At 47.1% G+C, this 27,608-nt stretch overlaps 1 protein-coding gene across 1 annotated transcript; it reads left to right on the top strand.

Moving 5' to 3' along the window:
• Window positions 1-206: 206 nt before the first annotated feature.
• On the top strand, window positions 207-25,295 carry Alkbh5 (alkB homolog 5, RNA demethylase). Its single transcript, XM_005339463.5, has 4 exons — window positions 207-1,853; window positions 10,745-10,825; window positions 22,588-22,743; window positions 23,593-25,295. The coding sequence occupies exons 1-4, from the start codon at window positions 1,084-1,086 to the stop codon at window positions 23,768-23,770; spliced, it is 1,185 nt and encodes a 394-aa protein (XP_005339520.1). The 5' UTR covers window positions 207-1,083; the 3' UTR covers window positions 23,771-25,295.
• Window positions 25,296-27,608: the final 2,313 nt, after the last annotated feature.

The following is a 27,608-nucleotide window of genomic DNA, read 5'->3' as shown; positions in this document are numbered from 1 at the left end:
GCCGTGGCCATCTGGGTTCAGAGCTGGAGCCCAAGGTTCTCGGTCCTGCAGTTTGGGAAGCGGCCGTCTGTTTCAGAAGTTCCTTAGGGGTCCTGAGAGCTTTGCTCCGGTGAGGTCTCCATTCAGGCACTTATTTAGCCATCCATTCGCCCCTTTAGGGGTCCTCGCCGCCCTCCTCGCAGCTAATTAAGAGATGGACGCAGTAGCCAAGGAGACTCCCTGATTGACAGGCATGATTACCAACCGACTAGTGAAAACTCCAGTCTGGGCCCGCCCGGCGCGTGGCCGGCGGCCCAATTAAAAAAGTGGAAGCGCCAAAGGGGGCGGTAACGGGGCGGTGTAGGTTGTGGCGGTTCTCCGGTGATTGCGCGCTGGGGATTGAGGCCTTTACGGACATTCGGACAATGCCATGACGCGGCATAGCAACAGTGTTGACAGCGTGAGCGCACCCCGGCTGAGGGAGCCCGTGGGTCTGGGAGGCGGCGCGGCGTGAAGGAAGGTCGCTGTTTGAGAGTGCTCTCTCGAAGCCCTTCAGAGAGTGGGGGAGGGGCGGCGGACGACGAGCGGCCCCTGTGTGCGCTTGCGCCAGCACCTCCGCCGACCGGGCCCGCACGCACGCGCATGCCCCTAGCGCGAGGAGCCGCGGTGGCCGGCAATACTGCGCGTGCGCGCCGAGAAGCCCGCTAAGGAGCGGCGCTGGCGGACGTCGGGCGGGCGGCCCGTGACGTCGTGAGGAGAGCTTTAAAGTGCGGGCCGGGCCGGGCGTCTGAGGGTCTGGCTGGGAGTCGGGCCGAGCCTACGCGGCAGCCCTCCACGGCATGAGGCGCTTCTGGCGCCCCTGCCCCCCGGGACGTGGAGGAGGAGGAGGAAGCCCCGTTGTCGCCACCGCTGCATGACCTGCCGCTACTGAGTTCCGACCCCGCTCCTGGCCCCTAGACGCCCCCCGCTGGGTCCTGAGGCAACGCATGGGGGTCCGGCACTGAGGACCCTGTTCCTTCCGGGGGCACCGGGGCGCGTCCCCCAAGAGCCATGCCTGGCCGCCCCGCCCGCCCCGGAGGACCCTAGAGTAGCGTCGCGGGGGCCATGGCGGCCGCCAGCGGCTACACAGACCTGCGTGAGAAGCTCAAGTCCATGACGTCCCGGGACAACTATAAGGCGGGCAGCCGGGAAGCCGCGGCCGCAGCCGCCGCCGCTGTAGCCGCCGCGGCCGCCGCGGCCGCCGCCGCAGAGCCTTACCCAATGTCCGGGACCAAGCGCAAATATCAAGAGGATTCTGACCCGGAGCGCAGCGACTACGAGGAGCAGCAGCTGCAGAAGGAGGAGGAGGCGCGCAAGGTGAAGAGCGGCATCCGCCAGATGCGCCTCTTCAGCCAGGATGAGTGCGCCAAGATTGAGGCCCGCATCGATGAGGTGGTGTCCCGCGCCGAGAAGGGCCTGTACAACGAGCACACGGTGGACCGGGCCCCGCTGCGCAACAAGTACTTCTTCGGCGAGGGATACACGTACGGCGCCCAGCTGCAGAAGCGTGGGCCGGGTCAGGAGCGCCTCTATCCGCCGGGCGACGTGGACGAGATCCCCGAGTGGGTGCACCAGCTGGTGATACAGAAGCTGGTGGAGCACCGCGTCATCCCCGAGGGCTTCGTCAACAGCGCCGTCATCAACGACTACCAGCCCGGCGGCTGTATCGTGTCTCACGTGGACCCTATCCACATCTTTGAGCGCCCCATCGTATCCGTGTCCTTCTTTAGCGACTCCGCGCTGTGCTTCGGCTGCAAGTTCCAGTTCAAGCCTATCCGGGTGTCAGAACCTGTGCTTTCCCTGCCAGTGCGCAGGGGGAGCGTGACTGTGCTCAGGTAACCCACCTGGGAGGAGGGGGCGGCCTTGCACCCGCTGCCTTAACTACCCACCCGGGTTCAGAAAGCAGCGGCCAATAGGAGCCCGTCCTTTAAACGGTTCTCACCCATCCTTCAGGTTGTAGGGAGTAGGGGAAGGGGTTTGTGTAGCGAGCAAACAGGGCTCAGGAACCAATGTCGAATTCTGCACCTGTAGCTAGCTTTCTCGTGACCACGGGCTTAACTGAGAATTAGTCCAGAATGTCTTTCCAGAAGGCTAAGATATTAGGAGTCTGTTTTCCTTATGAGATTTTAAGCATATCTCCATCTCCATTTCCAAAGCAGTGTTTAAAAAAAAAAAGTTGAACTATCAAAGTCATTCCTGCTCTGTTGTTGTTCTTGGTTTTCTTAAAGGAAAAAAAAAAATTAGTGGATTCCTTAACAGAAAAATACAGGCAGAGGGCCCCTGAGAGTATTTAATTGACAGAGTTTCTCCATTCCCTAGAGGGGGAATGACTTCCCTGGAGTCTAATAATTCAATGGTTGGGCCAGAAATAAAATACACCACACTCAATTCTTTCTTCTTAGTTATGGATAAGCCCATTGGTCCTTTGTTAAGAACGTGCTGCCAGTTACTGGGACCTTATAAAGTACACCTGGGCTCTTGACCAGGTATTTATAGTTTGTGAGCAGTAGATTTCACAAACTGAAAATTGACTTGGTTTCCTGGCCCCAGGGAAAATTGTCTACCAGAACACTTCTATTGTCTATGTGAAGTGAAAAGCTACCTCCTTCCAATCCTGGAAAAGGTAAATCTAGTAATGTACTTCAGTAATCTTCAAAACCTCTTAGGAGTTCTAGTGTATAGCTTGACTACCACCAGGTACAGGATCAGGACAAACTAGGATTTTGTTGTGAGCAGCTTAACCTTTGAAGTGCAGTTGACGCCATAGGCCACAGTTATGGGGAGAAGCAGGGTCCCAGGAGCCCTCTTAATATCAAAAGAGCAGGTCATCTGTCATTTCAGTTGAACAGCTGAGCCTCCTTTGATTATTGAGGATGGCAGCAGAGTCTTGAGATGCCCAGCACCTCCTGATGGGAAAATCTGGGAAGGCATTGGTAACATAAGCAGTACTTTGGATCCTAGAGAACCACTTAGCTGTCAGATGTTTTCTTGTCTTTTGGACTTCTGAGCATCTCAGGTCTGGGTGATGTTTCCAGATGGATGCCTTTTAAGATGGGATTTCCAGGGTTAGGTCCTCCCTGGGGGCTTGTTATAGAAGGCAGGTTGGGGCTCTGATTTCTGGGAAGAGCTCTCAGTGCTAAAAGAGCTCATACAAAGACTACTTGGTCTCTTAATGAGATATTAATTTTCTACATAGTCATAGACCATTAGGGTTGTTTTCAGGAGGCCCATCAGTAATTGACTGCTTAATGAGGAGATCCAAGGCATTTTGTGACTTTGAGATACTTAACCCCCAAACAAATGCATACTCCTGGATTGAGGAGTAGAAATTTTAGGGTTTTTTCTTTTTTTTTTTTTTTTTTTTTTTGAAGTTTTAATTTCTTAATATGCAGGTCTGTTAGTGATCCGAAACCAGATTGCATCATCAGGAAAATTCCATCTTTTCTTTAGTAAAGTTTTAAAGCTTTTCCAGTCTCTTCCAACCCTTCCTGGATTCAGACTTAGCTGTAGAGTTAGTGTGGGAGGGCCAGCCACGTCCTGAAAAGTACTGCCCCAGGCTTTGAATCCAACTCTCCTCATTTGCTTTGGGATCTTGTGGGCGGGCTCAGACCTGGCTTTCTTATCCACAAAGTGGGGATGATGCCAACTTCTGAAGCCTTTTAGAATTAAATGTGATGATTTAGTGTTAAGTACAGATTTTGGCACAGTTTGGACACTTGAATGCATGCTTACTTTCATATACAACAATTTAATGAGCCTTCTGCTTTCTTGGTGAGGAAGGGGCTAGAGATTTGGTGGATCCTGAAACATGTCATAACTTTCATGTAGTTCAAACTCAGTGAACACCTCAGACTAGGTGATAGTCACAGCCCAGGCCGGTAATTGCAGGAGTGTGCCTAAGGGTCATCTTATTATAAGCTCCATAGTGTTGGGAGTTTTGGGGGGGAAGTAAGCTGCAACTTGGAAGTTTTTGAGACTCATGAAGTTTTGGGACTACAAATTAGCCACGCAAAACAGGATTGGGGAAGCATACAACAGCAGAAGGTTTGGCAGCAGTAGCAGGGTGTGACCATAGGTAAGGGGAGGGGTAGGTGCTGCTGTGAGGCAGATGTAATTCATTAGAGACTGGTAGCTGATGCCTTGGTGAAGCTCAGCCTCTTGGTGAACCTCTTAACAGTGCTACTGCTGCTATTCAGGGCTTGTTAATTCTTTATTTTTGGTAGTGGCCCTGGGGATTGAATTCAGGGGTGCTCTACATCCCCCAGGACTCTCACCTGCCCCCCTTTTTTTTTTCCTGAGACAAGATATCACGTACTTGCCCAGTCTTGTCTCCAGCAAGAGATCCTCCTACCTCAGCCTCCTCAGTTCCTGGGATTATAGGCAAGCACCACTAAGCCCAGCTTTGCTGATTCGTTGTTGTGAGGGCTGGCAACATATTGTAGAAATTATACAGTGTACCTGGCCTCCTTGTGCTAGATGCCAGTAGCACTTTATATATATGTATGTGCATGCGTGTGTGTGTGTGTGTGTGTGTGAATAAAGTCTTTATTTATGTGGTGCTGAGGATCGAACCTGGTGCCTCACATGTGCGAGGCAAGTGCTGTACTGCTGAGCTATAACTCCAGCCCCGCCAGAGCACTTTTTATGACTTCCAAAAATGTCTTCAGATACCACCAAATTCCCTGAGGGTGAGAGTTGGGGAGTAGACTCATCTCCAGTTGAAAGCCACTACCCTAAAATTTTGGATGCTTCCACTAATTTAAATCATCTACCACCGACTCATTTAAAACTCGGCTTACTTGGTATGCAGATGGATGAACACCTGCCTGTTTATAGTGCCTTCATCAAATCTTGCATGTAAGCTAGTAAGAGAGGTGGTGCTTTCTCTCACTTCCTGGTAGGAGTCTCAATCCAGGCAGTGATATGCAGTAAAGCTGCAGATCAGAAGGAAGGGTCTGACAAAACAGGTGTTCTGCATATGCAGAGGGATTGAAGCATTTGTCACCTGAGACTTGGGTTGTCATTTGCAATGGTGTTTGTGATTGTCCAAGACAACGTGGCAGGAATGAAGTTTTTATATTTAATAGTGTTCAAAGTGGATGTTGGTGTGGCAAACATTGACTCAGCAGTGTTTAAACCTGGGCACTTAAAGGAAGACCTCAGACCCTTCTTGGAAGTGTTTTATTATACTCCTTTCTAAACCCAACTGGTCATTGTTTTTTTTGTTTGTTTTGTTTTTGTGTCCTCCTTGGTGGGGTCTGGGTGGCCATCCTTTTTATTCTCTTACCTAAATAAATAACTCATCCTGTATTCTGTTGCCTATTCCTATAAGGTGAATGGGGCAGATTAAAACAGGTCCAATTGGATTAATTAGAATAATAACCTCAAGACTAATTGCTTACATGCTTCTACCTTTATTCACAGCAGCATGATATATGTGTGGTGGCTTCATGCCCAGAGACCCAGGCCGTGGCCACGGGTCTGGAAATGACTTGTTTTGCTCAGCCAGGGGTGGACTGTTGAGCTCAGCCTTTGCCTCCTGTACTTAACAGTTGGTATTGGGTAGAGTGAGCACCCCTGTCCATTTTGGGCTAAGAGCTAATCTTGTTCTGCTGGTTGAAAGCAAAATTTAGCTTTCTGGCTTAAAATAGTTGGGAAAGTAGGGCAGATAGGTCCTGGGCCACATCTCATGTGGAATCTTCTGTTGCCATGGGAGTGGGAGAAACGGCAAGATGAGGTCAGGGCTATATGTTCTCAAGATGGACTCCTGGCCATTGAGATTGGCTATCCTTGCAGCTGCTGGACCTGATGAGAAGGCAGGGAATATTGGTATGTATGGTGACTTACACATATCATCCCAGGCTGAGATAGGCAATTGCAATTGCAGTTTTGAGGCCAGCCTGGGCAATGTTGTGAAACCTGTCTCAAAAAAAAAAAAAGGTCTGGGGATGCATTTCAGTGGTAGATCTCTTTTGCCTAACATGTGCAACACCCTGAGTCCCATCCCCAGTTGTGTATACACACATATACACACACACAGGCAGAGGGCAGCAAAGGAGAGGAAGCTAATGTTGAAGCCTAGACCAAGCAGAGAATAAATAGGACATAAAAAAATTTTAGGGCTGGGAAAAAAAAATTTGTTTAGGGCTGGCTGGCAATTTTGGACTGGCACTTGGCATATAGCCTTTACTGAGATACTGTGCTGGCTCTCTGGGGGGCAGGGGCTTATCTTTGCAGACTTTTCCAGGGCATGTGTCCTTTGGTGATGCCAGCAAGGACCCCAGGACAGACTAGACTTTGTTAGCAGGAAACACAGATGGGCCTTTTTCTTTCTATGCTTGCTACCTAAACTCTCCCCTCACCACCACCCCAAACAAAAACAAAAGCAAAAAATTTTTTGGCAAACTTGGTGGCAATTCCAAAACTATCACTTTAGCTGTTTGACTTTGGGTAAATGACTTAACCTTTGTGGGCCTCAGTTTTCTTTTGCAAAGTGGAGCCAGTGATGCCAGAGTCACCAAAGAAGATTGACTTTTCTGTCCCCACTGCTGATTACTTGAAGTTTAACTAAAGGTGTCTCAGGAGATGAGCTGCCTTCTGTGTTCAGATTCTATCAAATTGGGAAACAGCAGATTGACCTTTTTCCTCTGGATTCAAAAAGTCCCCAGACTTGGGGCTGGGGATGTGGCTCAAGCGGTAGCGCGCTCGCCTGGCATGCGTGCGGCCCGGGTTCGAGCCTCAGCACCACATACAAACAAAGATGTTGTGTCTGCCGAGAACTAAAAAATAAATATTAAAAAATTTTCTCTCTCAAAAAAAAAAAAAAAAAAAAAAAGTCCCCAGACTTATCTGAAAGTTAAGCCATGTATCTTCCTGGACACTCAGATCTGGTAAATAACTTGAGTCTGAGCTCACAGTTCTGCTTCTGTGTCCAGGTTTCCTACCTGCTCTCCTCCAGAAACCTAAGCTTCCCGGTCTTGTGAGCCTCCCAGTGATGGGGCTGTCTAAGATAGGTAGCCCCAGCCAGAGGGAGGCTGTCTCTAGACTCTGTCATCTTGGCCAGTCCCTCCATCTCTAATCTGTTCTGGTGTAGGCTGAGAGGGCATGGAGTAGACAAGGTATGGTGGGCATCTTGGAAATGTGCCTTAACAACTTGATCTCCAAAGCTGTCGCCAGAGGTCTGCATAGTTAATTCTAGATTTTTAGATTCCTCATTCTTGCATCTCATCTCTATTTTACAGATATAGGAACTGAGACTCCAAAAGTGGTAGGAAAAGTTTGGCTTAGTATGCATTTCATTTTTGGCCCATTGTGTACAGAGTTGAATAAGGCCTTAGAAGGCTCTGTCTTGTAGGGAAGACACAATCTCCATAGGCCAAATGTAGTAAAAAGTCCTAGGAGGGTGTGGTTGAGGTTTTGGGAGTAACCCTGCTTGCGGGAGCTCAGGGAAAGCTTCCCAGAGCAGGTAGATGTGTCACCTTCCTTAAGAATCACTCTAAGGTCTAGTAGGTGACAGAGATAGATCCTGTTACCCTTTTGTGTTTTGGATACTAAGGATTGAATCAAGGGGTACTTTCCATTGAGCTATATCCATAGCTTTTTTTAAGTTTTGCTGAAGGTCTCACTGAGTTGCAGAGGATGACCTTGAACTTGGATCCTCTTGCCTCTGCCTCAAATTGCTGGGGGTGTATGGGGGTGTGCTACCACACCTAGCTAGGCCTTATTACTCTTGATACTTCTTGCATACTAATTGCTGCTGGGGTCAGGGCCCAGTTAGGGGAGAGAGTAAGCAAGCTGGACTGCACAAGGTATTTCCTCCTCTCATTTCCCTGTGAAAACAAAGGAGCAGGAGGCACTGGAACTTTTCTTCATGCCAAGGTTAGGGCTGGATCCATGGCATATTAAGTTTCAAGCTGGCAGACTGGGACTTTCAAACATTTTCTCTTGTAGCAAGTAGGTTCCTAGCAGTAAATTATACTCTTGTAGTCTCTGCTGGGCACTTGCTGCTGAAGTTTGGCCAGGAGAGCTTCTTTTGGTCAGAACTTTGAGTTCCCACTTGAGCCCAATACTTTGAAGAATTGTCAGTGGACTGTCAACAGCTGCCAGGAAGTTCTAGAAGACCAGTGCTAATGAGCCCTCCAGGTGGGGTCCATGCCAAGGGAGACCTGTATCAGCACATTAGTTCTGAGGCCTGGGCTCAGGGCAAGAGCCTGGCATAGCTTATTGTTTGTTCTAGAGGCCCTTAGAGGATGGGCCTGGAAGCATGGAGGCAATCAAGCTTTGACAAACATCTGGATTTGCTCCAGAATTACATTAAGAGTAGTGGTTCCTTGTTAGAGATTAGAAGCTAGAGCCCTAGGTCATGACTGTAGTCAAAGTCAAACAGACTAATAGAACTTGTTAACAGCAGGAAACATTGCTTGTAGCTAGCACTGCAGATTTAAGCCTTAGAAATGTACCTATGGACTCCTGAGAAGTACTATGTGTAGATTATATGGAAGTATCTTACAACCCAGATCTCACCACTGTGAGAGTGATAAAAATGTGGGATAAGACCTTTAACTTCTATCCCTGGAATAGGGCCTAGGAGGTCTCTCCCTATAGAGAGATCCCTGCAAGGTGATCCCAGCTCATATCTTCTTGGCAGATGCTGACCCCAAGGCTCTGCTCCCCTCCCTTCCCAGGACCCTTGGGCAATGATTAGCAAATGGTAAGGCCCTAGGAACTTAATTCTCAAAACCCTGAATGTGTGGCCTCTCACCACCCCCTCCCAGAGGTATCAGCCTAGATACCTAGAACCTAGAACCCTGTGCTTCTGCCTGGAAGGGAAAAGGTGATGGCTGCTGCTTAAAATTTTTTAGTCTTACCAGGTGGTAGTGCATGCTAGTAATCCCAGCTACTCATTTGAGGCCAGCCTAGGCAATTTAGTTAGATTCCCATTTCAAAATATATAAAATGTAGCTCAGTGGTAAAATGCCTCTGGGTTCAATCCCCAGTGCTGAAAGTAAGTACAATTTTGTAGTTTGACAATGAATACCTAAGTTATAAAGCTTAACAATGAATGCCCAAGAACCTACTGTTCTCCTTACTACAGATTAAGAAACTGAGATTTAGATTCAGTATGTAACTTAACTAAGTCAAGTAGGTAGTAGATGACAAAGTTCTGATTTGAACCCATGTCCCTTCAACTCCCTAACACCTTTGGGGGATTCCACAATTTTGGATATGGCACTTCTTAACAGTGGGATGACATATTAATAGTTATTGAGAAAGGGTTCTTTGATCAGTGCTCTAGTTAAAGTCTGCAGGTTCTTTTTCTGAAGTAATTCAGAATTATTCCTTTAACATACTAACGTTTTTTGAAAATAATATTTTCTAGTGACTGTGGTTCTAGCATGCGTGAGGCATGGGTTCAATCCTCAGCATCACATTTTTTTTTTTTAAATGAAGGTATAAAAAAAAATTAAAAAAAAATTTTTTCCAAATGAATTTTCTTCTGCCACCAGCACTGTCTCAAATCAGATGTACAGATAAGAGGTATACTTTGTAGGGGGCAAAGCCTGAATCAACCTTACTTTATTTTTACTGATTCTTGCATCCAATTCTTATCCATAGTTGGGCCAGCCTGGTCACTTCAAGGAATCCTTCCCAAGCCTATGACATTTCTGACAATTAAACTTGTGTCTGTATTGCTGCCCTTGAGAAGGAGGTGATCAACCCTGAGGAAGGTTTGTGGTCCAGGGCAGCCAGAAATTTCCTGAGCAGGTGGGGAAGCTGAGACTGCAAAACTTCCCACCAGGCCTGTGGTTGGGCGAGTGTTTGTCTAGGTAGATCTGCCACAGCTCATTGGAAGACTTGGGTTTGGGATGTCTCTTGGCTGCTATGCTCCCAGTGAGAGCATATGAGGGGCTTAGGAATTGGAGTTGCTAGAATTTCAGAGGGGAAAAAATGCTAACTGAAAAGAAGACAGTCATCTACCCACATTCATTGGTCTGTAAGCAGTTTTAAAAATCTTATAACTTGTTGAAAATAAATAGAAATTTGAATGTGATGGAAATTCTTAAAATATCCCAAACACAGCTGTCTTCAAAATTGTGGATCCCCCCAAAGGAGGCTTTTGAAAGCTTTTTTCCAAGTAGACAAATTCTCTTTTGGAATGTGGCAGTCCTAGTTCTCCCTGGTGACTCAGTGTGTCAGCAGCTGCGTTGGCTTCCTTCATTGTGCTGTGGGGTGAGGGAAAGGGAGGAAGAATAAGGAGGGGATAGCTCTTTGTGTCCTCATCGAGGACTTTCCTGAGTTACTCCAGTTCTTCAGAGCCTCTAAAGGTGCATTCTCTTGAAGGTTCTTTTCTTATTTTAGTTTTGCAGAGCTGGGAATGAAACCAGGACTTCATACATGGCCAAGCAAACATTCTTCCACTGAGCTACATCTCCTGCCTTAAGGGTTCTTTAAAAAAAAAAAAAAAGTTCCTGGCCTGTGGGGAGAGAGTCCTGCCTGGCCTCTCTTAAGAGGCCAGTGGGTGTCCTTTGCCTCAAGTCAGGTTTTTCCTTGAATAATTTTTCAGCAAAAGCTTCCTGGAATGTGGTATTTCCCTTCCACATATGTAGATCCTTGAACCTTGCAAATAACAGGCAGGGGGCAGCCATAATACATGAGCTGTATTCTGGTCTCCCAGGTGTTTTGGTTTTCCACTCTTCATGGTACCTTATACTATGTTTCTTTCCAGTGGATATGCTGCTGACGAAATCACTCACTGCATAAGGCCTCAGGACATCAAGGAGCGCCGAGCGGTCATCATCCTCAGGAAGTAAGTACCCTATGTTTGGTGTCTTCTGCGCCACCTGTGGACCTGTCTGGATTTCCTGAGAAATCCTTACACCAGTGGCATGGAACAGAGAAACTGGGAGGGCAGAAAGCTGTTATGATCTCTTACTTTTTGTTTGCATTCTGTGAGGATAAAGCTGTTTTGCTTTTTCATCAGAAAATGAAGTTCTTTCTTTGGACTTTAGGACTGAACAAAAATCACATGCTGCCCAGTATTTATGGGCACAATCTTGAGACAAGATTTGGGGAACACTTTTCCAAACCCCACCCCACCCCACTCCCAACCTCCTCCTCTCACCTCTTTGGTTCTGATTTGTCACATGTGTGCTCTGTGATTATTTTTAGGACTGTACTTTAGAAGCCTGCTTAAAAAATGTCTGGGTTTTCACTCTGGGAGGAGCAGGGAGTAAGGAGACAGTGTAAGGTTCGAATGCAGTATTCAACTGGCTCATAGCTGTAGCAGTCTCCACTCTGTTAAGAGGATTCAGGGATGGATGTACTGATTAAAGTCAGTAAACCTGGCCTCTCCAGGGTTTTTTTGGTGGTTGTGGTCATTTTTCATACTGAGTAATGAACCCAGGGGCACTTGACCACTGAGCTATGTTCCCCAGCCCTTTTTTTATTTTTAGGCAGAATCTTCCTAAGTTCTGAGGGTCTCTCTCACTAAGCTGTTGAGGATGGCATCAAACTTGAGATCCTCCTGCCTTAGCCTCCCTACCGAGTGTAATTACAGGTGTGCACCACCAAGTCTGGCTATAGCTTTTTCTTTTTGGTCCTTGTGATGAGCAGACAGATTTGTCAGCAGCCACAGCCACACAAACATTGGATCAGAGAAAGACAAGCCTTCTTTTGAATGGAGTTCCAGAGAGGATCAGGGATTGCCCAGACTCCCATAAACGTCGGTAAGCAGAGCAAGACCACTATGTAGACTTGGGTTTGTTCAGGAGGTGGAAAGCCTGCCAACTTTTTTCTTCAAAATTTAAATAAACTTTATTTTTTTAGAACAGTTTTAGATTTATAGAAAATTGTGGTTGTACACAGTTTTTTAGTACCCTGTATTCCATTTCTTCTATTTTTAAAAAATATTTTTGTTTTGGTGCTAGGGACTTAGCTCAGTTGGTAGAGTGCTTGCCTTGCATGCACAAGGCCTTGGGGTTCAATCCCCAGCACCACCAAAAATGTGTGTGTATTTGTTTTAGTTGGACACAATACTTTTATTTTATGTGGTGTTGAGGATTGAACCTAGTGCCTCACATACGCTAGGCAAGCGCCTGAGCCACAAACCAAGCTCCTTAGTACATCTGTTTGGTACGTTTGTTATTATCAAGAAACCATTAGTGGTTAGGATGTAGCTTAGTAGTAGATCGTTTGCTTAAGCATGTGCAAGGGCCTGGATTCTCTCATGAGCACCATGAAAAAGAAAATAAACAAGTGACTTTTCTTATTTTTTTCCCCCTATTCCCCCCCCCCCCCGTTCTAAGATATTTTCCACATTATATTTATCATATCACCTTAACCTCTTCTTGGTTGTGATCTTTTCTCAGACTTGTTTTATTCTTTTTTTGGTACTGGGTATTGAGCCCAGAGGCACTCTACCACTCAACTGCATCTCCAGCCCTTTTTATTTTTTATTTAGGGTCTCACCAAGTTGCTGAGGCTGGCCTTGAACTTGGAATCCTCAGCTTCCTTAGTACCTGGGATTATAGGCTTGTCCCATTGTGTCTGATTTTTTTTTTTTTTTTTTTTTTGGCGGATGGTGGGGTACTGGGGACTGAATTCGGGGGCACTCGGCCATATTCCCAGCCCTATTTTGTATTTTATTTAGAGACGGGGTCTCACTGAGTTTCTTAGTGCCTTGCCATTGCTGAGGCTGGCTTTGAATTCATGATTCCCCTAGTCTCAGCCTTCCAAGCCATTGGGATTACAGGCATGCGCCATCGCGCCCAGCCTGATTTAGGCCTTATTTTTGATGACATTGATTGATTAAACCAAAACATTTTATAGAGTATCCCTCAATTGGTATTTGTCCTCCCCCGACACACACACATTTTTAAGGTTGGTCTAGAGTTATGTTTTCTGGGAGGAAGACCACAGAAATAAAGTGCTAGTTTTACCATATGCTAAGGGTATATTCTGTTAAAATAATTTGGCACTGCTGATCTTGAACATCTAGTCATCTGCAATGTTTGTCAGTTTTTCTTTTTTTTTAATATTTATTTTTGAGTTTTCGGCAGACACAACATCTTTGTATGTGGTGCTAAGAATCAAACCCGGGCCGCACGCAGGCGAGTGCGCTACCGCTTGAGCTACATCCCCAGCCCTCAGTTTTTCAACTATAAAAATTACTGCTTCTCCTCCATCCATATACAGTCTACATGAAGTAGTGAGGCCAGGCACTGTGATGTGCACAAGTATTTCAGCCCAGGAGGACCCATCACTTGAATTCAGGAATTCAAGGCCAACCTGGGCAACATAGCTAGATTGATCTCTTAAAAATAAGATGCTGGGTGTGATGGTGCATACAAATAATCATAGCAGCTTGGGAGACTGAAACAGGAGGATCTCAAGTTTGAGGCCAGCCTTAGCTATTTAGTAAGGTTCTAAGCAACTTCGTGAGACCCTTTCTCAAAAAGGGCTGGGGATGTAGCTTAGTGATAAAGTGCCCCTGGGTTCAGTTCCCAGTACCAACAAACAAAAGGGCTAAAGGTGTGGCTCAGTGGTAGAACACTTGCCTAGCATGTACTAGACTGTGGGTTCATTCTCAGAACCAAAAAACAAAACAAAAATCCCAAAAGTGAAGATTTAGCCTTACCTTCTTGAGGCAGGAGAGAAGTAGCCTCATGAGTTATTTGTATTTCTTCTGCATAGGAGATCTGACTATATTCCAACACCCCCCCCACACACACACACTTTTTTTTTTTAAAATCTATTTGTTTACATCAGCATAGAGTTGGGGTATTTATGTTCAATTATTCCAGCTTTGGCTGCTGGAAATTGTTGGTTTGTCTTACTAAGCCCAGGGGTGCTACATCTAGGGTCTCCCTAAGTTGCTGAGGCAAATTTAAGCTTGTGCTCAGCCCCAAATTGATGGGCTTATAAGAGTTTGCCATCTTTTTCTAAGTTGTAGAGGGACACAACACCTTTGTTTTTATTTTTATATGGTGTTGAGGATCGAATCCAGTGCCTCACACATGCTAGGCAAATGTTCTACCACTAAGCTGTGACCCTAGCCCAAAGAGTTGCCATCTTTTTAACTTCAGTCAATAACTTTGGTATTCTGTCTTTTGGTTGCAGAACTCCAGAATAAGGTGATAAAGGAGTCATCAGCATGGCTCTGCACTTTGTCAAGCTGAAACTGACTTCTGTATTATTGTCAGTAGTGTGGATATGACCCAGACCTAGGTGGGATAGTTCTGTGGTGTAGGCAGAGCACCAGGCACATTTGGAAACTTCAGACACTTGTGTGACTTAATGGTTGGCAACCTCTCTTCTCTAGCTTAAGAATAATCCCAAAATTGATCAGAGGGTTTTTTTTTTTTTTTTAGAATTTTAATATTTATTTATTTTTTAGTTTTTGGCAGACACAACATCTTTATTGTATGTGGTGCTGAGGATCGAACCCAGGCCGCACGCATGCCAGGCGAGCACGCTACCACTTGAGCCACATCCCCAGCCCCTAATATCTTTATTTTGTTTATTTTTATGTGGTACTGAGGATTGAATCCAGTACCTCACTTGTGTGAGGCAAGCACTCTGTTACTGAACCACAACCACAGCCCAAATAAAAGTGTTTTTTAAATTACCTTTCTATTTTGTTTTCCTGTGATTCCCAGCACAAATCAAAATCCAGAACCAAACCAGAATCCAGAGAGCACCTTCTTTTCAGCTTCTCTGTCATTCTCAGGCTTTACCTGCAGCAGGAATGGGTGGCCTGCCTAGGCCATGAACCTGGAAGGGAACTCCTGGGGTTATGTAGAATCAGAGCAGTAACTCCCAGGTGTTCCCTCCCAATCTCTCATAATAGCTTTTCCTGGGAATTTTTTTTTTTTTTTCTTGCTGAGTTGCTTAGGGCCTTGCTAAGTTGCTGAGGCTGTCTTTGAACTTGCAATCCTCTTGCCTCAGCCTCCCGAGTTGCTGGGATTACAGGCGTGTACCATCGCACCTGACTCCTGGGTAAATCTTTGGAGCATCTTGTCAGTCTTCCAGATACTTCCTTCTTCTTGAATGGTGGTTTCCATATCTGGCTGGCTAGGACAGCTGAGTCAAATGCTTCTCAGCATAGCTAAGGGTCTGCACTATTAAATCAGCTCCCCTGGAAACTCTTTGCCAGCTGGGCAAAGTGGTCTGACATTAGAAATGGCTATTTTGAGTGACTGAGGTTCTTTGACCTTTTGACTTGAGTTGGCCAAAGAGCTATCCAGGGACTGGGCTTTGGTGAGAAGAGGGTGGAGACAAGTGGGAGGATATCCCCAGCTTTCCAGGCAGTTGAGCTGTGGAAATGCCCAACTATAGAGAACCAACCAAGAGGCCTAAGGAGAGGTACAGGTGTCTCTGTTGCTTGTAGAATAAAATCCAAGCTACAGCCTAGTTTCTGGGGATTGATACTTGCAACTCCCAGGACAGTCCATAGACTTGTTCCTGGGTTCTGTGGCATTGTGGCTTCTGTTGGCAATGCCTTCTGATCTAATATATTCATCTTCTGATCCATAACCACCTCCCCAAATGACCAACATGGAGATAATGAAAGTTGATTAACCTAACCATCCTTCAAGGGTCAGTTGTTGACACGCAGGAAGCATCATACATACAGCTGTAGCCCTCTCAGCATAAACTGTTTAGACTGTCAGCTCTTACATTTGGCATGGTGAATTTCCAAATTCATTTTCTGTGGGAGCAGGGAGATCCCTGTTTATCTGGTTCCTAGTATGTGGCCCAGCCCAGAGGAGGAATCCTTCAGTATGAGAAGAATGATTCAAGTGGAGAGAAGCAGCTCCAGAGTAGCTGTAGGGGCTTGTCTTGGAATACGACAGCTGTGACAAGTTGAAAAGGAGAATATTTTCACTTGGGCATCCAGGCACTGCCCAGAAATCATCACAAGGTAGTCTGGAGGTACCTGGCTGATTTGACATCTTCTGGGGAGGTCATGTTCCTGTGGCTAGAGTGTGCATTGAGCCTGGCTTCTGATAGGCAGAGAGTGGAGAGCCAGTCCTGCCTTCTCCTAAGTTCAGGTAAAAATTGCACAAGTTGTGATGGGCATATAGCTCTGTAGAGTGCATGCTTAGCATGTGCGAGGCCCCGGATTCCATCACCTGCAGCTCTGTCCCCCATGGCCTCCCTGCCCCTGCAAAAAATAAAGACTGCTGAGGGAGGGTCTGGGGACCCTGACATCAGCTCAGGTCATAGCTGGCAAGGTCTTTCTAAGGGCCTCCTAGAAGGAGTCATATGGGTGGCTACTGAGTGCTTTCTGGTTAAATAAAATGTTGCTCCTTTGACATGTATGGTGCTGGGTCATCTCCCTGGGAGGCTGAAAGTGACCTTTTGAGAGCTTCTCCAGGAGTGACACCTGTAGCCTGCCGTTTAGTGTTATGATGTTTCACATTCAGTAAATCGCTGAGTTGAGATCTGTAACCTGGATCTTCTGGTGGTAGGTCTTGTATTCACATGGTGTTTTGCACATTGGAGCATCACAGGTCCTGCCCTTCTTTCCCAGTGTCTCATCAAAGTAGATGCTTTGAATTTAATAAACTGGAGCTCAAATGTTGAAGCATTTTCTTGCCTCTTCTCAGTGAATAGCTGACTGAGAGTGTTTTAAGTATCTAGGGGAATCTACAGAGAGTAGGGTGAGGTAGCAACTACAGGCTGTTCAGCTCCTTGAGGTCTTTAGTATCTGTCAACATCCCTGAATGTTCCTCTCTCCCAGTTCACCTAGGACAAGCTGCCTAACATGCATCTTTCCTTGGTGTAATCATTGGTACCATCAGTAGGTAAACTGGACCTGACCTTTTTGTTACTGTGGTTAAAGTTTTAAAGCATGGGCTAGATGGCCAAGAGGCTTAACAACTTCTGGGGTGAAGCAGTTTGGGGGGGACCAGAGGGTGTCCCAATGTTTCCATGATTTCCTGGCATGACTTGGGTGTTCCTCCTGGAGGATTTTGCTAGCTGCCAAGATCCATACATTAATCCTGAGAGTAAGAGGTGTGAACTGTATTTAGAAAGGGATCAGACAGGAAATGAGCTCTTTGAAATGATCTTTGAACAGGGATTTTGGACTTGGAAATATCAGATATCTATTGTACACAAGTTGCCTGAATTAGGCACCACAGGAAACTTTATTGCTTCCTTGGAAACTTAATGTGTTCTTGGTTGTTCTTATGTTTACATTGCTATTATAACACAAAACTGAGCACTGGTAGAAAACAATGTATTCCCTATGGAACCCACCATAAACAAAATGGGCAAAAAGTTACAGCACATCAGTCAAGGGAGGGTCAGGGCAGGCTTGGTAAGATCTGTCTCCTAAGCTAGAACCTTCTGGCTAGGCAGAAACGAGCTCAGAGGCTAGAAAGAAGGCAGGGAAGTAGGGAATAAAGGGGAGTAGTTCAGATGCAGAGTGAATATGGAAGGCTTTTGATTACTGTCTGATTCTCAGGAGATGACTTGTGGGCTCTCAGGATTTTCTACGTGATCTTTAGGAGGCCCCAACACTATGTTGCATTTGCCTATAATAAAGGACTAGGGGTACAGGTCTGTGTTAAGAGTGCCCCTGGGTTCTGTTCCCGGTACTGGGGGGAAAAAAAAAGATTTTAAAACTGTTGGGAATGAAGGTTAGAGGTAGAATATTCTTGGGTTTGGTTCCCAGTGCCACAAAAATAAAAACAAAAAACTTTGTTTTTACATGGTTGGCACTTTCCCATTAACCAAGTAAAGTGGCTCAAGACAATGTAAATAGTTTTCTTCTTTGCTTTTGGTCAAATAGGACTCAGCTCAGAGTGATCTGAAGCTGGAAACAGCAGCTTCAGATCACTAGTGCTAGGAGTATGATTAGTGTGGGGTTTTATCTTTTGTCTTGGGGAGAAGGCAGACATTGAACTGCTCACCAGAGGCTAGTTTTTCCAGAGGAGCATACCTGTAGGTGGTTGAAGGGCCAAGAACAGGTGTTCAAGGGCAAAGGTAGTTCAGTCAGAAAAGATGTTCTTTGAGCAGGAGATGTGGCTCAGTGGTAGAGCACTTGCCTAGCATGCATGAGGTTGGGGGTTCCAACCCCACCAGGGGGGGGAAAAAAAAAAAGAGTTGCTTCTCAAAGACTTGTAGTGCAGTAACTCTGACACTCCATTACTCTGGAGCAGAGTGGTGGTTGGGGTGGAGGCCTTCATACGATGTAAGAAAAGACTGCATGCACGTGGAGAAATATGAAGGGCACTGGGAGGCCATTAAAGCACATGAGCTGTGGGGAGAGCAATTCATATGTGATAGACTATAGGAGGCTGAACTCAATGGCTTATTTGACCACTGGAGCCAAAGAATTCAGGGGTCAGGAGAAGACACCCCAACATAACCAAAGCAGAGCAGCCAGAATGTGAGGCTGGGGTGTGGGTGAGCAGAGAGTGGGTATGGAAGGTGTATTCTAAGCTCCTCCCTCAGCAGAATGTGGAGGAGTGGCCAGGTATTGGTTTCCCTGAACCTGGCTAGGTCTGAGGCATTTTACCCACAGAGACCCCTGCCACCTTCAGGGAATGATATTGCTCCTCTCCATGACTCTTACATTCTGTGGCAAAGTTTAGCTCTCATTTGTTTCCTGGTCCAGTATGTATCCAGATATATATACCTTGCCCATTTGGCATCCTGCCCATGTCTGTAACATCAGGGGAATATAGAGGCAGACCATCAGAGAGGTGATGAGCTTAGACGCCTGGCTTAGCTATTTTCTCTCCAGATGTGTTCTTACCTAAGCCCTATGTTCTCAGTGCTAAATTTACAAATGCTAGATGGACTTCTACGTCCTTCCCCACTAAACCTCCCTTCTGATCATGACGGTAAGGCATGAGAAAGGATGTGCTGAGTGAAGGTATATAGTTTGAGCAGAGGCACATGGAGTAGAGGGAACCCAGAGATATGGAGTTGAGTGGCACGGGTGGAAAAAGCAGACTTGGTTTCTGGACTCCTGGGGTCTTGGAGGAAAACAGATACCTTACCAGACTTGAGCTGGGGGGATTTCTAGGTACCTTTGATGCTGGTCCTATTGTGTGGCTGGCACCCATGGAGCCCTCCTGGCTTCTGGGGTCTTGAGGAGGGTGTGTATGTGTGGTATGCTGTTGTGATAACCAGACTGAATGATTTGGAGAGTCTCCTGTTGCAGGCCTTTATATAGGAGATGTTTACTGTGAGCCCTGGACCATATATTTGGAGTCCCCTTTTTAGGTGATAACCCTTCATATGTTTTTAGGCTCTTCTGACCATAGCAAACCACTGCATATATCAGTAGTGCTCTATGGAGAGAGCACAACTGATAAATGGGTAGTAATCAGAAGCATGATCTTGGAGGGAAGTTAGTAGAAAATGGGTGGGGACCACTGCAGGAGACATGAAGGTGCTGGACTTTGTGGGATTCTGATGCTTAAAGGTGCTTGAACTTGGTCCTATGTAGGGGTCAGGTTTCTCAACAGACCTTTTGCACTTCCTCGTCTCATTGGAAAGCCAGGTTTCCTAGTAAAAGTAGAGCCAGAAGTTGGGAAAAATAGTCATTATTGAGCCACGGAGCCACCCTTCCACCAGGGTCATTATGGTCTGGGTGCATGATGATACCCATCTCCCAGAAATGATGGCACTGCCCCCACACGGCTCTGCTGCAGTAGAAGAGCCCACCTGTGCTTTGGAGGTTATTGTGAGGTAGTAGCTATGTGACTTAGGACAGTGACCTGCTCTGATTTAGCATTGTTTCTCACTCCCAGTAGCTTCTATGGGGGTTTACATGAGTGCTAAAGGAAGAGAGGAGCACCTGGGACAGAATTTATCTTTCTCTTCCCCTCAGCTCACATGCTGTTGCACTCTTGATGCTGCAGTGATCCCTTGGGATGTAGTGGTCAGCAAGCTGATCCTCACCTCACATACTTGGATCAGATCTGTAAAGCAGGTCTTTATTCCTATTGCCACCTATTGAGGAGGTCCAAGTCCAGACTTTATACTCAAACTTATTGCTCAAAATTTGCAGTACCTTGTGATTCCAAATTTCATGGCGCTCTGTTAAATCCCAAGGGACTTGCCTGCTTCAAAGGAGTTGGTTGCCTTTTATGAGGGGCATGTTCTGAAGTTAAGCTCCTTCAAACTTTTTATAATGGGCTAGGGATCTAGCTCTGGTCTGGTTTCTTACAGCTTGATGGCATTGCATAAGTGGGGGAAGGACAGGAGCTTCTGCAACCGTTAGGAGATATCTTGTAACATTCCTAGTATATGTGCCAGAGCCCTTTGGGTCTCAGCTCAACTATCCCTACAGTGAAGTGAATATAGAAGGCTGTGTTTCTGCTGGGCATGGTGGCGCTTGCCTATAATCCCAGCAGCTGCGGAGGCTGAGATAGGAGGAGCGGGAGTTCAAAGCCAGCCTCAGTAACTGTGAGGCATTAGGTAACTCAGACCCTGTCTCTAAATAAATAGGGCTGGGGATGTGGATCAGTGGCCGAGTGCCTCTGGGTTCAATCCCTGGTATCCAAAAAAAAAAAAAAAAAGATGGGTTTCTGGTAAGGTTGACTCTGATTATCCCTTCTTTGGAGCTGTCTCATAATGGCAGTAAGGCTGTCCCATTGTGGGGAATTGGGAGACAATGCATTCTCCTGTTTTAGGCAGCCAGGAAAGCAAAGGGAGTAGCTGGTGCTCCTGGTTTCTCTGTCCAGACTCTTACCTTTCTCCCCAGCCTCTCTAGAAGTCCTAGACCCATGGGAAGAGTTCATCACCCTCACCTTGCCTGCCCAGACAAGCTTCCCCAAGAAGGAAGCTCAGGAGGCCTGGGGCCCATGCCAGGCCTCAGTTTGTGGCAGGATACTTCACAGAATAACCTGGGTCAAGCTGAGCACAGGCTCTCATCTTGGTGGCGGCTCTTGCCATACACACTCCCCTGAGGAAGTAACTTCAGACTGCTCCAGAGTGTTGTGGGGGCTTTGGGAGCTACCTGGGGCCTTCTCACCCTGAACACAGGGTCCTTATCACTTGTATGGTCAGAGGAGGCACTTTCTTCTAAGGCTATAGATTCTTGGAGCCCTCCAACGCAAACTTTGTGGCTCGTGTCACATCTGATCTCTACAGTCTGGACTGCTCAGCTCAGGGGTATGGGGTCTGCAAGGGCCTTGGGGCTCAGGTGATTCTACCACTACTACCTAAAGAACCTAGCCTTGAAGGAAGCCAGGCTACTTGTCTAATTCCTAGGCCCTCAGAACTGAACAGAGACTTAAAGGCAGTCCTGTTTCTCCTTCCTGTGCTCAGGTGGAGAAACTAAGGCTCAAAGGATAATAACTAACCTGAACTCTGAGGGGCAGTACTAGAAAGGGGTCTTCTTTTTTCTTGGACTAGATCCTGGTTCCCTGAGCCTGGAGCCTCCCAGAGTGGAGGCTAAGACTGGTATGCCAGCCATTGAGCTGGACCCCTCTGTCCTCTCGTTCTGCGAAGTAAAAGCCAAAGACAAAGGTAGCTGCCCTACCTGCCCATCAGTTTGGGCCTGAGAGCATCAGAATGTTGGTTCCCAGCTGGGAGGTAGGAGCCACCTCTGCCAAACTCAGGAGAGTGATCCCTTCCCAGGATCAGAATGGCTCCTGTTAGGCTTAAGTCTCACCTCGGCTACCTGGGGCCCCTTTTCTACCCCTTGTTCCAGTCTGGTTAACTTTCCAGCCTTCTCTGTACCGCATAAGAAGCCTTGGGGCTTCTTGGAGGTTTCCTAGGCCAGCTTCCTCCTGGTCTGGCTTTATAAAAGGACTCAGATCACTGCCCTGAGCATATCTCTGCCCAGCTCTTCCATGCCTACTCTTTTTCATCTGTACTTGCATATTTTGCCTTTACTAGGTAGTATGTTCCTTGAGACTTACACTCAGTGCTGGTTGGGAACATTGCCTTCTGTTTTCTATTTGGTTAGCATCCTGGGATGAGCAGAAGCTGCCAGGTGGCTATGGTAGCACTAAAACCAAACTCATGATCATAAAGTGTGCCTGGGCTCCCCCTCACCTTAGCTTTGCCACTCAGCCTGTGTCCCTGTCGCTACAGTGAGAAAGTTAAGTCTGGTTCCATTTCCCTCCAGTCCCTCCACAGGCCTGGAGCAGGGATCCTTTCTGTAGTAGTATTTCAGGCAGGGATGAAGGCACCTGTTGAAGTGTGTGGTGCCCACCAGTGGACCTCATTCTTTTAGCAGGTAAAATGGATGCATCTTGAACACTTTTGGGTCCAAATGGAGGGAGGTAGAGTTGCTTTGTGCAGTTGAGAAAGAGCTCTAGGGTTTAACCTCTGGGACAACAGTTCCCTGTCATTGGAAGTCTCCAAACAGGAGTGTTCCCATTCTTTTCTCCTAGGCCTGAGCTTGAGGTTGGTCAGTTGGAGGTCAGCTACACCAGTCCTTAGTTGGACCATGAAGATACTAAATCACAGAGCAGAGACTGCTGGCTTATAGACAGGCCTAGCTGGTCTCCACTTGGCCTGGCAAGAAAGAACTGGACTGATTAGGCATGTGCCCTCATCAGAGACCCAGTCGTGACATGTGTGTTTCCTTTGCAGGACGAGATTAGATGCACCCCGATTGGAAACAAAGTCCCTGAGCAGCTCTGCATTACCACCCAGCTATGCTTCAGATCGCCTTTCAGGAAACAACAGGGACCCCCCTCTGAAACCCAAGCGGTCTCACCGCAAGGCAGACCCTGACGCTGCCCACAGGTACTCAGCCTAGGATCCTCAACAAAGGCCAGTAAAGTAACCCCATGAACTAGCTCTAGACTATGATGGTGGAGAAGCCTAGGGTGGGTAGGCTGGTTAGGAGCCTGAGATTGCCTGACCTTTCAAAGCCATATGTCTGGTTTCTCTGGGAGAGTAGCATGGGTAGTATTTCTGCCTAACTCCTGGCCAGCTGCCTATACCCTCAGAGGGAAGGGATTGGGCAGAGACTCTGACAAATGCAAGTATGTTATATGCTTCCCATGACCTCATTGTTCAGTCCCACCTGGAAACACACCCTTGTGGGTTTATATTTAGGTGTTAGCAGGGAATTTTGGCATGTAGAAGTGAACCAAGGATCTATTTGAGAAGAATTAGGGTTTCTGATGGGATACTGTTTAAGATAAGACCAGAATGGGGGAGCTATGTAGGAAGGGCATTCTAGGCAAGAACAACCGTGTGGGCTAATGCTGTGAGGCAGAAAAGATCTTGGTGGGTTAAGGAACTAGTAAACAGAGAAGGTGGTGTTGTAGGGACAGGCAGCAGGAAGAGTTGGGAAGTAGAGTGGACAGCAGGACCATATAGGCTCTAGAGACCAGGGTAGGGAAGGCTTCCTCCTGCCCAGCAGATCTCATAGGGTGACTGGGAGATAGCCCAAAGATAAAGTGTGCCACTGACACTTAATGACCAGGAACCACCAGTACCAGTGATTCTGCCAGAAATACCCTTCACTGAGAACCACTGAATTGGAGGGCCCCAACCTAAGGACAGAGAACCAGGCACAGAGGTGATGAGGCCAGACCCCCGTCTTGCTAGCCTCTCAGATAATAGCCCTCCCTCTTTTCTTTGCAGGCCGCGGATCCTGGAGATGGACAAGGAAGAGAACCGGCGCTCAGTGCTGATGCCCACCCACCGGCGAAGGGGCAGCTTCAGCTCTGAGAACTACTGGCGCAAGTCCTACGAGTCCTCAGAGGACTGCTCAGAGGCGACAGGCAGCCCCGCCCGAAAGGTGAAGATGCGGAGGCACTGAGGCCTGTCCACCGTCCTCCTGGGAACTCTGGCTGATCCTCATGTAGCTGCCCCTCCTTTTGTTTTGAGGGTTTCATTTTTTGTTTTTGATCTTATATATATATATTTTTTCCTTGGTTTGTTGCCCGTTAAGGCTGAAAAACAGAATTGGCCAAGACTTGGGTTTTCATGTTCTTGGCTTTCCTCCTGGATGAAAAGGTTGTTGGTGTCTGTAGGGGACAGAGACTCACGCTGGAGTAGCCAGTAGAGGTGTGGGCGGGGGGAGGCAGTTATCTTCAAGTGGGGCTGAGTTAGGCTGGGTTTATTTAAAAGCAACAAAATGTTATGGTTAAGAAATTCTCATTTTTGCTTTAAATATAAATCTTTGCAGTGCTCTGAACAAAGTTCAGTCTCTTGCCCACCCTTTTCCTCCACTGATGTCCACACTTGGTTGAGGTCTCTTAGAGCCTTGCCAGCTCTGTGGGGGGGCTGCTGCTCCACCCCTCACTTGCTGTCCAGGCTCTGGAAGCTCCTGTAAACACCCTTTCTTCCTCCCTCAGCAGCGTGGTTCAGGTTGGCTGGGGGCGGAGCCCAAACATTGCCAGCCCCTGTCACCCTAAGGCTATTGCCGAGCCCTCCAGGTTTCCTCCACACTTTTCTCGGAGGCTAGTACAGTGGTCCTGAGGTCTCTTGCCAAGAGTATGCCTGCCTCTTTGTTGGGTTGCTCCTTTCAAGCATTTGCGTGGGATTATATGGAAAGTTAGACTTGCCATGTTGGGTCAGTTTTAGGAATTGTTTCTAGCTAGAGGGACTGGTGTCCTTCCAAGTCTAGCATTTGGGGTATGGGAAATCATTGTGGTGTGTGGTAGGGTTTTTGTTTTCTTTTTTGAGTTTTTATTTTTCCTTTGGTCTCTTGGCTTTCCTTTCTCCTCCATTGGCCACCCTGGGCCTCCTCTCCATATCATCCCTCTAGGAAGGTGCCCACTCCCTCTATTCACCTACAGTGTGCATCCAAGGCCAGAGCTCAGGCCTGCAGACTGGGTTGGTGCCTTCTCTGCTTCAGGGGCATGGGAGCTGGGGAAGGGGCTTCTTTAAAAAAAAAAAAAAAAAAAAAAAATAATAATAATAATAAAAGAAGAAAAAAAAAGTGAAGTCTTTGGCGCTTTCTACCCACTCAGATTCTGGAAGGCTGCAAGGTTTTGCTGATCTAAATTCATTAGGAATGTCTTCTTGCCAGCCAGGCCAGGACCTGGGCCTGCCAAAAGCAGAGGCCCTCTCGGCAACTGGGCCACCACAACTCCAGGGGGCTTTATGTATAGAGGTCCAGGCCTGGGGCCTCAGAAATGTGGGCAGCCACCATCAAGAAGCCCCTCTCAGGAGCCAGAACTCCTTTGCCAGCGTGGATTCCTCAAGTCAGGACTGCGTAACTAAAGCAGTTGCAGTTTTATTTTTTTTACAGCTTTTTTCCCAAAAAAATGATTTGTAGTTGTGTGTGCAGCACTTTGCCCTGATATGTGTGCTCTACAATAAAAACCAAATCTAATATATTTTGAAACAATTGTCTGATGCTGTCGTAAGAGAAAGCTTGCCTTTGGTGCCTCCTTAATCCCTTTATCTTCTTAACTTTAAACAGAGGTTGGGGAAGTGGAGCTCATGGCCCCTCAGAGCCCCAGAGGAGACGGCCATGTTGACACCAGGCCTCCTGAAGGCTGTAGGTGGCCTTGTCTGTCCTTCTGCCTATTCCAAGGAGGATGGCCTTCATAACTATGGGGTGTAGGTATGCAGGGGCCGCACCTTCTCTCTGCATGTGGTAGTGGAAGGACTACATGCCAGTGAGGGGAAACAGCCTGAACCAAGGCAGGGAGAAGCTGGCTTTTGTAGAGGATATGAAAGTGGTCTTGCTCAGTAAAGACTTAGTTCCCACCACACCAGACAAGTCCTCACTAGAACCCCAACAGTGAGCAAAACTCTCCTGGTCTCTCTCAGTTGCTCTCAGAGTATGGGAGTACATAGGATACAGGCATGAAGGAGGTATTTTTTTGGTGGGGTGAGGCTGGGCCCAGAGGCTTTAGTCCATCTGAATCCCTGACCTAACTCCCAGGGCCTGGCCAAGAGCTTCAGTCTGGAGTCTATATCACACTGTTCAGCACTCAGAGCCAGTCTGCTTGGCCAAATTCCTGCTGTGGGAACCTGGACAAGCCACTTAATTGCCCATTTAGAAGAGAGTCTATAGATGGTGCAAGTGGCTGGCCAGGGTTTGGTCTGAAAATTGGGACTAGGGCCTCTGTGTGGTCCTGGCCAGATGGACCTGCAGGGGCAGCACTGAGCTGGACACAGGATCCTGGGTGCCCTGGAGAGGATATATGGGAACCCAGAGAGAAGTGACCTACCAGCCATCCAGACTGCATGTGGCAAGAGTGGTTTTTCCCTACCCATGCCTAAGCCCCTAACGGGATGGGGGCCTCAGTCAGAGGTTTCCCCACCCCTAGGAAAAGAAGCCCTTCCCCCTATAAGACTGAGGAACACAAGGGGTTCTTACCACCAGAGTTCCTACTGCCTCTCTGGCTTTAGTCACTACCTACATGGTAGCCCTGTGGGCTCCATCTGTGAGGTGATCGTCCTGAGCAGTTACCCTGAGCCCAACAGCTGACCCTGAATCCAGTTCTCTCCACCTCCTGGGGCACCAGGCAAGGTGCTTAGCCTCCCTCAGTCCCCACCCCCAGCCTGGTCTCACATAATTTTTCCAACAGCAGGGACATCAGTCCTGTCCGTGTAGGACCCATCCCATTCCTCTAACCCTTTTGTGAGGAGAGGGAAACAGATTCAAGGCAGTCAAGGACTGACCCAAGGTCATGTTATGCAGAAATATTGACTCAACTGTGCTGAGCACAGTGTTGGACATATGACAGACCTGGGACATAATGTCACATACATATGTAAGGGTATCATAAACAGAAGTGTAGCACATAAATTGTAAATACATAGTATTTTGTTGTAAATTCCATATAGCCAGTTGTTTCACAAAAGTTTTTAGGCTCTTTTGCTGAATTCTGGTGTTAATCATCTGCCTATGCTTATAATTCAACCACAGTATGAGGAAGATGCAGCTTATCTGCTTGTGTTTGTTTTTTTATGGCTGCCAAAACTATCACAAATTTGGTGGCTTACAAGAACGAATTTATTCTCACTTTTGGAGGTCAGAAATCCAGAATCACTTGTCCTTGAGCCCTGTCCACACCTTGACTTAAGAGGCTCTAGTGGGAAACCTGTCCCTTAAACTGCTGGTGGCTGTAAGCATTCCTTCACTTGTAGTTGCAACTTGTTGCTCTGCCTCTCTGGTCACATGGCATCTACTGTGTGCCACATCTCTCTGCCCCTTTTACTAGGGATGTTTTTGATTGGATAGAAGGATACCAAAATAATCTTTTAAATCACATCCTCAAAGACTTTTTCTTTTTATGGTGTTGGGGATGGAATCCAGGTCCTTGTGCACAAAAGTGTTCTATACTGAGCTATACTGAATTCTATACCCGCAGCCCCTCACCCTTTCTTTTTCTTTTTGGTGGTACTGGGTATTGAACCCCGAACCCTTTTGGTTTTGTTTTTTTAGACAGGGTCTCCCTAAGTTGCTGAGGCTGGCCTCAAACTTGGGATTCTCCTGTCTCAGCCTCCCCACTCACCCTTTTTCTTCATGAGGTAACATTTACAGGTTCCAGGGATGATAACCTGATAGCTTTGGTGGCCACTGTGCTTACCACGTTGCTCTTTTCCTCATGAATTGATTATCATAAAAACTGATATATGACCTACTAGTTCCTCAAGAAATTATGCTAGTTGGATTGAAATCTCAATCTCAGCAC

The sequence above is a fragment of the Ictidomys tridecemlineatus genome, chromosome 3, assembly GCF_052094955.1.
Source record: "Ictidomys tridecemlineatus isolate mIctTri1 chromosome 3, mIctTri1.hap1, whole genome shotgun sequence".
NCBI lineage: Eukaryota > Metazoa > Chordata > Mammalia > Rodentia > Sciuridae > Ictidomys > Ictidomys tridecemlineatus.
This window is presented reverse-complemented; position numbering and strand designations above follow the sequence as displayed.